The sequence below is a fragment of the Scyliorhinus torazame genome, chromosome 8 (assembly GCF_047496885.1).
Source record: "Scyliorhinus torazame isolate Kashiwa2021f chromosome 8, sScyTor2.1, whole genome shotgun sequence".
Classification (NCBI taxonomy): Eukaryota; Metazoa; Chordata; class Chondrichthyes; order Carcharhiniformes; family Scyliorhinidae; genus Scyliorhinus; species Scyliorhinus torazame.
The window spans coordinates 245,437,416-245,450,508 of record NC_092714.1 but is presented as its reverse complement, the minus strand read 5'-3'; the positions used below and the strand labels follow the sequence as shown (position 1 = coordinate 245,450,508).

Sequence of the window (13,093 nt, the reverse complement as noted above, 5' to 3'; positions counted from 1 at the left end):
TAAGACTGTGCTAAAAATAATTTGTTTCAATATACCATATCCCTATTTGTGCATGGAATCACTCCGAGAGCAAAGTATCCTTTCCTCGCATTCATACAAATTAAGTAAAATAGTGGGGTTTCTGTCGGTATTTTAGCAACTATGGGGTTTGATTCAGGGTCATAATAGAATGTTGAAAATCTGAAATAATAACGTGCTGGAAAAACTTAGGAGGTGTGGAAGCATGTCTGTATATATATATATATACATATAGAGAGAGAGAGAGAGAGAGAGACAGAGACAGAGATAACATTTTGAGTCTAACATGACTCTTCAGAATGCGTTCCAAAGAAGAATCCTATTGGATTCAAAATGTTAACTCGGTTTATCTCACTACAGGCACAGCCAAACCTACTGAGATTTTTCAGCATTTTCTGTTTTTATTTTGACCGCAAAATGGTTCCAAACAAGGGATTATGTGCAAGGGAGCGCCCGGAATTAGAAGTACCCTTTGGGCTTAGTTTGGAATTTTTTGGGGGGGTTGAGACATAGAGGTTAAAGGATATGCACTCTGATTGGCAGAGGACGACAAGTAGTACCCCTCAAATTTGTTTTGGGAACCACATCTGCTGAGGAATACAATGGCCCGAGAGGGGCTTTAGTGCATTTAACAGAACGAGACCAGGACTTTGAGGGTTAAATTGTGATGACAGGTTCATAAACTTGAGCATAGAACATTGATCGGACTGGGATGTTTAAAATGGTAGGTTGGTACAGGGAACGATTTCTCCAGGTGGGAGAATCAAAAATAAGGGGGTATCGTATAATTAGAGTTGCACCATTCAGGAACATCGGGCAGCACTTTTCCAGACAAGTACAGCAGGAAAATTGGAACTCCCTCCTGCAATTGGTTGCAGATACTTGGAGTATTCAAAATTATGAAGAGATAGATACATTTTTGTTAGGTAAATAGATAAATGGATGTGGAATAACAGCTGGAAAATGGGGTGACGGTGTAATTCAGTCATAATCTAATGAAATGAGGAAGCAAGCTCATGGTGTGAATCCTAAACCCTTTTGTCATTGGTGCAGATTTTAGGAACATTAGGCGGAAAAGGAAATCTGAAACAAGTTCTCCAACACCCCAATGAGAGAAATGAATACATTCAATTATCAATTTATTCTTGAAGAGTTTGTAGGAGTTAGCTCTAACATAGTTCAATTTTCATCTTTGAGGTATAATTTTTTCTGACTTTGGACGAAAAAGAGGTAATTGTGACAATTGCTGACAAATCTGACAATGAGCCACTGCCCAAACTCACTTGAGGCAGGATCCTTACACCCGGTGAAAATTTTTACCACATTTTTTTGTTGTGAAAACATGTTTGAAATATGAAAAGCCCAAGTCTAAACTGCTGCAAAAGTCACCTGACTCATTTCTAGATAAGCAGCACACCTCATTTTTTTCTGTTTCTTCCACAAAAAAAGCCTCTCCATTGTCTCCAAGTTTCATTTGCAGCTCTACTGGTTCGCCATTGATTTCAATGTCCACCTGAAATAAAGAAACATTGTACATAAACCAGCACTTCATTGTTTTGCTGCTCTGGTCAAAAAGGCAAACCTGTATTTGAGTCACGTGCTTCAAAAATCACACAACTGCTTTGCTGTTTCAAGTCAAGGATATTGTAGAATGCAAGGATTCATGAACGAATACGAGACAGCAATAAAAATGAGTACTGTCAGTACAAGATCATTTTCAATGGTTTTATGATCTCTGATAATAATCATAAATGTAACAACAACAAAAAATCTCCAGCCCAAATAAGTGCCATTCCTCAGATTTGTCAGTGCGTGTATAATGAGGGTCACCAGTTCATGGCCCCATGATATATCTCACAGCAAAACTGCAACCTACTGGATTGGGCAAGAATATTGCAAAAGGTATTTCTATTTTCCAGAACAGAGCTTTGTAGCTTCAAAATGAAAATTGGGAACCTATTCACAGTGGTGTTCATGTCGATAAATTACTGGGCACCAATACTGAATCTTCGTTTACACTCATCACATGGTTAAAGCTCACTTGCAAAGGAATAATATCGCAAACATACATCGACTTCAACAACAACACTGAATCAGAAGAATAACCTTAAATCAGTTGTTCCTTCATTAACTCAAGTTCCCTCAGATCACAAAACTATTTTCTCCAATTATTAAACACAGGATTATGACAAAAAAGCTTCACAAAATACTGAATGTGCACAGCAATGGGTATTTGAAAAAAAACGTTAAGAACTTAAAGCTCTAAGAAGATACTGAATATTTTGTCACACACTGTAAACAAGATTCAATCCTCATCCGAGGAAGAAAGGCAAAGGAGGCTTACCGAGGGTAGCACGGTGCACAGTGGTTAGCATTGCTGCCTAAGGCGCTGAGGACCGGGTTCAAATCCCGGCCCTGGGTCACTGTCCGTGTGTAGTTTGCACGTTCTCCCAGTGTCTGCGTGGGTTTCATCCCCACAAACCAAAAGATGTGCAGGATAGGTGGATTGGCCATGCTAAATTGCCCCTTAATTGGAAAAGATAATTGGGTACTCAAAATTTTTTTATTTTTTTTTTTTAATTTTTAAAGGAGGTTTACCCAAGAAAACTACTACAAATGATAGATCAACTTAGATGGCTGACTTCCAGAAAGTTCAAAGTGCAGACTGCTATTCTCGAATCGGCCACAGTCTGCAGAAGTATTCACAAAAAGTATTATCTTCATTCACGAACATTTGGATATTAAAATACCCAAACAGTGTTTTTAACATTTATTTTTCATTTGTTCAAATTGCTCTTGAATTGAATGGCTTCCTAGGCCATTTCGGCGGGGGCAGTTAAGAGTCAACCGCATCGCTGTGTGAATCTGATGAATTACAAACAAATCTGGCCACAATTACTGTTGGAAACTGATGATTTTCCTTTAAACTGTGAAAATGTGAAACAGAAAAACAATGTTTTGGTCCATTTAGATAAAGAATTAAACAGGCATAAATGACGCTGATATGAGAACTTACCACCTTCTCTTTTGATCGTAAAACCCCGAGCTTGCCAAAACGGACATGGAAGGGTGAACAATGGTATGAGCCATCCGGCTGCCTCACTACTATGACATCGATACATCCCGTCAAGGTGGCTGGATTCAGTCCTTTGTACAGCTCCTTCACAGTGACAAACACCTGCTCAGCCAACTGTCCAACATAATTCATGGTTTGGGACTGCAATAAAATTTAAAAGAAAATTAGGGACAATATGACAGAATTCTGAACAATAAGCTCTTTTTTGGTCGGTGAATTAAATAGGACATCACAAGAAAAAAAGGTCCCAATTCAGTAATTCGAAATAACCAAATTATCCTCTAATCCATGGAGGGAAAAAAATCAGAACCCTGCCATGGTAAGCGAACATTAAATGCCTTATTTTTGACAGCATTTAGAATGCTTTATCATTTCCTTCGGCTTTTTAAGAAACTTGCTAAAAACTATTGTATTAGAGGCCTAATGGAAGGCAACTTAGCTCTTCAGAGATTTACCTTTCTTCAACAGGACAGGAATTTTCCTGTCTCCGAGCGAACGTATAATTAGCCAAAAATGAATAAAATTTACCGGCTCTGGGTCACTGTCCGTGTGGAGTTTGCATTCTCCCAGTGTTTGCGTGGGTTTCGCCCCCACAACCCAAAAATTGCAGGGTAGATGAATTGGCCACGCTAAAATTGCCCCTTAATTGGAAAAAATAATTGGGTACTCAATTTATTTTTTTAAAATGAATAAAATTTGAAATCATAAAATCAAATTCCAGTTCAGGAGGTGGTCGCTGCAGCTCACCATGCCCAGTGCCAACAATAATTTGACATAGCAGCCTTCAATATTAGTCCCTTCTCTTCGGAGTTTTAAGTGTTTAATTCTCTCTTATTTATTGGGATTGGATCTGCTTATAAAGTCACTTGCACTCTATGTTTCCATACCCCTCTGCATGAAAACAAATCTTACCCCCTTCAGAGTGGCAGGCCGTGGCCATTGGGGTACCACTGGGATCAGTTCTTGAGCCCCAGCTATTCATGACATGAATGGAAGAACTAAATGCAATTTTGCCACTTTTGCTGACAATATAAAACTTGGTGGAAATGTGAGCAATGAGGAGGATGTTAAGAGACTATCTCGAATAAGAGATGAGGAGCAGCTTCTTCACTCATTGATGAGCCTATGGGATCCTCTACCATGAAGGCAGTGGAGACCAAGTCACTGAATATATTTAAAAAGAAATTAGATTTACTGACTGTAAAGGCTCAAGGGTTATGGAGAGAGCAAAGGCACATATATGGCTTTGTAATAGAGGATCACATTGAATGGCAGAGTGGGCTCGAAGGATCGAATGACCTACTCCTGCATCTATTTTCTATGTTTTTACCTTTATGCTTTTAGTTCCAATCCACAATTTCATTAGATTCATCAACCAGGGGAAATATTAATTATTTACCTTCTCGCAAAGAACTTTAGATTTCAGTGTACAAGTAAAAACAGACCCTTCAAGCCTCTCATCCAGGCATTATCCTCGGAAATGTTGCACCATGCCACATTCTTTCAATGGAAAGATTTTCAAAAAAAAAAAAAAAAAAATACACAGTATTCCAGCCAAGATCCTACACATCCAAATCTTAGCTGTTTCAGAATTCACTGCCACTATTTATCCATCATGTACCAAATTCACTATGGAGGTGGGGGAGCCACACTTCAAATGAAAACTCTTTATAAGTACCTACGAGAATATTACTCTTGTAGGTGACACCGTGATAGGTATGGTCAATGGCAACGGGCAAACAATTTTTATAATCATTGCATTATCTCAGTAATATGCACTTTGACCAAAGGGTTTCCAGATTTGCTCTCAAAAAAATCCCTTGCCATTATCCTCCTCAGTAACTGAAGTTTCTACCCTTAAAAATAAAGGTTTAAACTTTTTTTATAAACCAAAGATACTACAATTTCCACAGTAATATTTTAACATTGATCCATAGAATAAAATATATTCAGTTGAAGGCCTCACCTCTCTCAAAAGTGTAGGTTGAAACTTGATTTTTTTTTTGTCCAAAGGAGTGATTCTATTAATATATCAAACTTGTATAGCTTGTGCTAGATATGTTGGTTTGCTGTCTAGTTGATGTAAAAAAAAATCTAAACTTGAAAATGCTGCATTAAGACTATTTGTTACAAGCAAACTTACTAAAAGACCATCAAGACCACAAACCCTGCCCCATCCTGTTAAAGGCAAACTCTCACATAAAAATATCCACCTACCCTAGCAACACCACGCCTACTGATGGACAAACAAAGTGGGGAAAAAACCTGGTCAATTCAGCAACAACTCAGATTCCTTGTGAGACTCTCCAAGCAAGCGAGCTCCAGGAGAGCTAAAGGTGCCTTTCATATTTTCCAATTCACAGTTAAGAAAGTTGCTGCCCACATTTTCTTTTAAATAGAAAATTGTTGTCAGAACTGCAGTATATATCCAAAACACAGCAGCAGTTTGTTGTAACTTCACCATTCGAATACTTGAGCTTTGTATTCAATAAAGTACTGCTTCATTTGCTTTCAAGTCTTCAAATTACTTTGTTAATTCATGTGTTATCATAATGAAGGGGAATTCTGGAGCAATACAAGTCAGTTACACCCTTTCGTCTCGCTGATTCATCAGAACCTGTGATATGAGTTGATAAAAAAGCAATTACCCAGTAAAATAAGCTGATGAAAATCTTTGCCTTAGAAACCAAAACCTAAGATAATGCATTGCTTAAAAGGGTAAAGCTCAGAAAACCTAGACGAGCAATGCTTCAGAATAGTCAATTAGAAAAATTGCTCACACTTAAAGTTCACATCAAACCTGTGTAACATTCTAAATAGATGCCTTTCCACTATGAATCTTAGAATATTACAGCACAGAAGAGGCCCTTTGGCCCATCGAGTCTGCACCAACACATGAAAAACACCTGACCAGCCTGCCTAATCCCATTTGCCAATACTTATCCCATAGCCTTGAATATTATGACGTGCCAAGTGCTCATCCAGGTACTTTTTAAAGGATGCGAGGGAAGCCTGCCTCTACCACCCTCCCAGGCAGTGCATTCCAGACCGTCAGCACCCTCTGGGTAAAAAGGTTTTTCCTCAAATTCCCCCCTAAATCTCCTGCCCCTGACCCTTCAACGAAGGGGAACAGCTGTTCCCTGCCCACCCTGTCCATGAGCTACACAAGTTGTTAGAAAGCCATGTTTTGCATCAAAAATGACATTACAAATTTAAGGCAGAGAACCTTAAGTGAGTTTTAAAAGGACTGAAATAACATTCCAGAGACTCGAAACAATAATCGCTAAGGTGACTGAACATTTGTACCATACAAATTCCACGGTCATTAAAATGGAGTCAATCTGTCTATAAAACTCCAAAGACAGTATCAACAAAAGAGTGTGAATGAGGTTATCTCCTAACCCATTCACACAACATCTAGACAATCACTTGGATGGGGGAAAGCTATTAGAGAAAATCACTTGGACAATGGGATTCTGGCTGTGAAAGGAATTAGTCCAGACATAATCATAGAATTTACAGTGCAGGCGGAGGCCATTCGGCCCATCGTATCTGCACCGGCCCTTGGAAAGAGCACCCTACTTAAGACCACACCTTCACCCTATCCCCGTAACCCCACCTAACCTTTTTGACACTAAAGGGCAATTTAGCATGCCCAATCCACCTAACCTGCAGATCTTTGGACTGTGGGAGGAAACCAGAGCACCCGGATGAAACCCACGCAGACATGGGGAGAAAGTTCAAACGCCACAGTCACCCGAGGCCGGAATTGAAGATAAACCAAGGAGTCCAATCTGCTATTGACAATTTTGTCCATGTCCAGTTAAACTTAAGATTTTCTGCCAATCTCTCTAGAATAAATCTGAACAAAAAAGTTTGGGGCAGCACGGTAGCATGGTGGTTAGCACAATTGCTTCACAGCTCCAGGGTCCCAGGTTCGATTCCCGGCTTGGGTCACTGTCTGTGCGGAGTCTGCACGTTCTCCCAGTGTCTGCGTGGGTTTCCTCCGGGGGCTCCGGTTTCCTCCCACAGTCCAAAGATGTGCAGGTTAGGTGGATTGGCCATGCTAAATTGCCCTTAGTGTCCAAAATTGCCTTTAGTGTTGGGTGGTGTTACTGGGTTGTGGGGATAGGGTGGAGGTGTGGACTTGGGTAGGGTGCTCGTTCAGAGAGCCGGTGCAGACTCGATGGGCCGTGTGGCCTCCTTCTGCACTGTAAATTCTATGATAATCTATGATAGTCATAAACCTGCAATATTGTACAGTGTGATTCAAATGTAAATGAAAGAAACCTTATGGAGCCTCAAGGTGCTAGATTGGAGGACTAGTGAGTCAGAGTGGGCAATGCAAACCTATGGGGAAACCGTACAAGAGACCAACAAATAATCGATTGGTGTTCCTTCACATTCAATTCCTCCTCCACTAACGAACAGTGGCAGCCATGCACACCATCAACAAGATGCAGGAACTCACCAAGGCTCCTTAGGCAGCACTTTCCAAACCTATGACCTCTAGCATCTAGAAGGACAAGGTCAGCTGATACTTGGGAACCCCACCACCTGGAGATTCCCTTCCAAGTCACTCGCTATCCTGACTTGGAAATATATCGCCGCTCCTTCACTGTCCCAGGTCAAAATCCTGGAACTCCCTACCTAACAGTGGGTGTACATACATAAGATTGCAGCGGCTCAAAAGGCAGCTCACCACCAATTTCATAGAATCCATAGACTCCCTACAGTGCAGGAGGCCATTCAGCCCATCGAGTCTGCACCAGCCCTCTGAAAAAGCACCCTACATCGACCCACTCCCCCGCCCAATCTCCATAACCCTACCTAATCTGCACATCTTTATCCGTTAAGGGGCAACTTCTTTTTGCACGGCCAATCCACCTAACCTTCACATCTTTGCACTGTGGAAGGAAACAGGAGGAAACCCACAAAGACTTGGAGAGAACATATAAGCTCACACAGTCACCCAAGGTCAGAATTGAACCTGGGTCCCTGACGCTGCGAGGGAGCAATGCTAACCACTGTGCTGCCCTCAAGGACAACTAAGGATAGGCAATAAATGCTGGCCCACCCAACACAGTAACTTCATTGCAGTGTTAATGTAAGCCTACTTGTGACACCAATAAAGATTATCCTGTAAATAATTTTTAAAAAGCAAGAGAGCCAGCAGCCAAGAGCAAAGGGAACCAGGGAGAATTCTCTCCTGTAAGTCAGAGTTTGTGTGCAAGCTGAACATGAAACATTGAAAAATAAGTTCAAAAGCAATGTCACTGCCATGAACAGAGTGGATGAGCCGCGTTTAAGTGCCAGTTACCTTGTTTGTTTCATTAATGTTAGTTTTGTCACAATCGTTGATAATTCACTTGAAGCGAGTTTCTATTTATTGTATGCTAGATTAACAGACAGATAGTCCAATGTTTTTAGTTAATGTTATAGTATCTCAGTCAGAGGTCAATTTCTTAGAAGCCACTCACCGGGTTTTGTAGGTCAATTGCTCAGTGCCTTACTTATTAGTGCCTTAGACTTCTAGACATCTGTGTCACTTGTTTCATTGGCCAAAGTCTCAGTGATTTAGAGGCCAGTGGATCGATCAGAGTTGTGCTGACGATGAGTAGACTGGTAGTTTCCAAGTTTCATGGGGAGTTGTTAGGAACGTCAGGCTTTATTTATATATTCTCCCATAAGATGTGGGCATTGCAGGCTAGGCCATTTATTGCCCATCCCTATCTACCTTTGAGAAGTTGGTGGTGAGCCTCTTTCTTGAACCGCCGCAGTCCATGGGGTGTAGGTACACCCACAGTGCTGCAAGAAAGGAAGTTTCAGGATTTTGAAGAAACAGCAATACATTTCCAAGTAAGGATGGTATGAAGTTTCATGGGGAGCTTTGAGGGGCGGTGTTCCTATGCATCTGCTGCCTTGCCCTTATAGGTGGCATGGATCTGGAAGATACTGTTGAAGGAGAATTGGAGATCCTCAGTACACCTTGTAGATGGTACACGTTGCTGAAGCTGTGATTTGGTGGTGGAGTGAGTGACGCAGGTGGTAGATGGGGTGTCAATCAAGGAAGCTGCTTTGTCCTGGATGATGTCAAGTTTTGCATGTTGTTTGAGCTTCATTCATCCAGGCAAGTGGAAAGTATTCCATCAAACTCCTGATTTGTGCCTTGTAGATGGAAGACATGCTTTGGGGGGATCAGGCAGTGAGATACTTAGAATCATAGAACCTCTACAATGCAGAAGGAGGCCATTCAGCCCATTGAGTCTACAATGACCCTCCGAAAGAGCATCCTACCTAGGCTTGTACCCCCTCCTCATCCCTGTAACACACAATCTTTTGGCCACTAAGAGCCATTTTATCATGGCCAATCCACCTAACCTGCACATCTTTGGACTGTGGGAGGAAACCAGGGCACCCGGAGGAAACCCACGCAGACACGGAGAGCCTGCAAACTCCACAGAGACAATCATCCAAGGCCAGAACCGAACCCAGGACTCTGGCACGGTGATGCAGCAGTGCTAACCACTGTGCCACTATGCTGCAGATTCCCCAGGCTCTTGTAACCACAATATTTATATGGTTGGTCCAGTTCATTTTCTGGTCGATGGTAGCGATGGTAAGTCCTTGAAGCAGAGGGGAAATCGTTTAATTCTGTCTTGGTGGTGGTCATTGCCTGGCATGTATGCCACAAATGTTACTTGCCACTTGTCAACCCAAGCATCAATGCCATCCAGGTCTTGCTGCAAATTAACACAGACTGCTTTAGTGTGACAAGTGATGAATGATGCTGAACATTGTGCAATAATCAACAACCATCTCCATCTCTGGCCTTATTATTGAGCCACAGTCATGGATGAAGTAGCTGAAGATGGTTGAATCGAGGACACTACCCAGAGGAACCCCTCCAGTGATTTTCCAGGATAGAGGTGACTGACTTCCAATATCCACAGTAAGAAGTCTTACAACACCAGGTTAAAGTCCAACAGGTTTGTTTTGAATCATTAGCTTTCGGAGCCACATCTCCTTCCTCAGGTGAATGAAGAGGTAGATTCCAAAAACATAAATATATCGACAAAGTCAAAAATGCAATACGATACTTTGAATGCGAGTCTTTGCAGGTAATTACGTCTACAGGTCCAGAGGGAGCAACTGGACAGAGGGATAATCACAGGTTAAAGAGGTGTGAATTGTCTCAAGCCAGGACAGTTGGTAAGATTTCACAAGCCCAGGCTCACGTGTAATGGTGGTACCCATGTCGATGATCTGGCATGTCTTGCAGAGATTGCCATGGCAGGGTTGTGTGGTGTTGTGGTTGCTGTTCTGAAGGCTGGGTAGTTTGCTGCAAACAATGGTTTGTTTGAGGTTACGCGGTTGTTTGAAGGCAAGTGGTGGGGGCATGGGGATGATCTTGGCACGATGTTCGTCTTCATCGATGACATCATAGATCATAGAATTTACAGTGCAGGAGGCAGCCATTCAGCCCATCGAGTCTGCACCGGCTCTTGGAAAGAGCACCCTACCCAAGGTCAACACCTCCACCCTATCCCCATAACCCAGTAACCCCACCCAACACTAAGGGCAATTTATCATGGCCAATCCACCTAACATGCTCATCTTTGGACTGTTGGAGGAAACCGGAGCACCCGGAGGAAACCCACGCACACACGGGGAGGATGTGCAGACTCCGTATAGACAGTGATCCAAGCCGGAATCAAACCTGGGGCCCTGGAGCTGTGAAGCAATTGTGCTATCCACAATGCTACCGTGCTGCCCTGATATGTTGAAGGCTGCGAAGATGTCGTAGTTTCTCCGCTCTGGGGAAATACTGGACGACGAAGGGTACTCTGTCGGTTGTGTCCCGTGTTTGTCTTCCGAGGAGGTCAGTGTGGTTTTTTGCTGACTACGGATATAACAGTTCTCAACAGAAAATGTATACTAGTTCTGGAATTGAATCTAATTGGCTTGAGTTTAGAAAGAAGGGGAGCTACATTGCTGGGAGTTTTTTTTTTTAAATAGAAATTCAAACAGTAAAAAGGAGATAGATGAATGAGCAAATGTGTGTGAAATTTCAACGGCAAATAACAAAAAGACTTAAATTATCCTTTTATGAACTGGGGGAAATATAGCATTTGAAGTATTTCTGATTCTGAACTTTTTCGACCAATACATCTGCAGTCCAAAGTAGCAGTGGCGGATCGAATTCTGGAAAATGAGGTAACGCTGGTGGAATATGTTATGGTCGGAAATTATTTATCTAACAGCGAGCACAACATAATTCAGTTTAGGGTAATTCACGGAGACGGCATTTAGGAGCAGCTGAGCAAAGGGCTCATCTAAGCACGGAGGTCATGCGGGTTGCTTGCTGAACTGTGACCAGTTTTATGTGCTCCAGTGCAGAAATTGATACTTTAAGGTTAGGCATTCAACTCAGTTCACTCAAAAATCCTCAATCTTTTATGCTACATACTTGCCTTGCATTCTGATTAAACCTGGCTGAGTGCAAATGCACAGGAAATTCCAAACCTCAAGTTCCACAGACACACCATTTTAACCTAAGACCCACACACGGTGTCTCTCAAGGATTTTACCTGATCCCTCTTATGCTGCATTTTTAAAATCGAGGACGACTGGATGTCAGAGAAACTGACATTTGTTTACTAGGGACATCATCTATTAAACTGGCTAATTTCCATTTGAAAGTGAAACAGTAACTATATTACTGCACTCAGTTATTAGTCAACTGACAAATAATGCATTATTTTCAATACAAAGTTCAGTTCAACAACTCCAGGAAGACCAAGAACTCTTGGAAGTTCTAACAAAGGATCAACCTGAAATCTCTAAGATACCAAGAGATCTGCTCAACATGTTATTCCTGGAAGATAGCCTGATTGTAGTGCTGTAAACAGATTCAGGCTCAAATACTAAGGTGTCAGCATTTTCCGCTCCTTCATTTCATTCAATTTTTAACATATTCCATCATGGCTTCTTTCTTTCCCTTTATCAAGGTGACCCAGCGCAGGTTGGCAAATGTGCAACTTGCCACAGAATTTCTTACTGTTAAATTTGTGTACTGATATAGGTAAAAATGCTTTTACAGAGGCTCCGACCTCTAGAGGCCATGAACCTGAATATATTTCCAGTGCTTTCTGTCAGGTAATTAATTAAATAAAAGAGAATGGGGATAGAAACATTTTTTTCCCACAAAGGGAAAGATGATTAAAGTCAAAACCATTTTATATTTCAAGTAACTAGATCAGATTACCATAACAAAGTTCACTTTAGTGAAGAGGAAATTACTGGAATGTTTGTTGGAGATGGCAACGTTTTGTGCTGCGTTTAAATAAAGCCACTTTGTTCAAATGGCTAACTGAGCAAATGAAATGTTAACTTCCCTTACCAAAAGAATGGAGTGAATTCTTAATTTATTTACATTAAAATCTACAATGTATATTTGCAGTATTTTCAACATACAAAAACATCCTACGGTAACAAACAAAAGAAAGGCATCCACATCGAGCCTTCATGGAAGCGTCAAGACAAACAACCAAAGGCTTAATTTTTAATTTAATTTAATTTAATTTAATAATCTTTATCGTCACAAATAGGCTTACATTAACACTGCAATGAAGTTACTGTGAAAAGCCCCTAGTTGCCACATTCCAGCATCTGTTCGGGTACACAGAGGGAGAATTCAGAATGTCCAAATTACCTAACAGCACGTCTTTCGGGACTTGTGGGAGGATCCCAGAGCACCCGGAGGAGAATGTGCAGACGCCACACAGACAGTGACCCACACCGGGAATCGAACATGGAACCCTGAAGCTGTGAAACAACAGTGCTACCCACTGTGCTACCATGCTGCTTTGTTGAGATGAGTTTAAGAAGGCTCTTAAAAGCAGAGGGAGAAGTAGAAAAGTAAAAGTGTTTAGAGTCAAAGATTCTGGGAAAGTGAGCTAGAAGTCTATACATGCTTATGATTTTCAAACTGAAGGA

At 41.5% G+C, this 13,093-nt stretch overlaps 1 protein-coding gene across 1 annotated transcript in view; it reads right to left on the bottom strand.

Annotated features, from left to right (window-relative positions):
* Positions 1–13,093, bottom strand: part of LOC140428502 (phosphatidate phosphatase LPIN2-like) — a 101,693-nt gene that overhangs the window by 50,366 nt on the left and 38,234 nt on the right. Inside the window, exons 2-3 of the mRNA XM_072515054.1 lie at positions 3,035–3,235; positions 1,436–1,531 (exon numbers count right to left, since the gene is read on the bottom strand). Of these exons, the coding sequence (XP_072371155.1) occupies positions 1,436–1,531; positions 3,035–3,226 (288 nt within the window). The 5' untranslated portion in view covers positions 3,227–3,235. The remainder of the gene's footprint in view (positions 1–1,435; positions 1,532–3,034; positions 3,236–13,093) is intronic.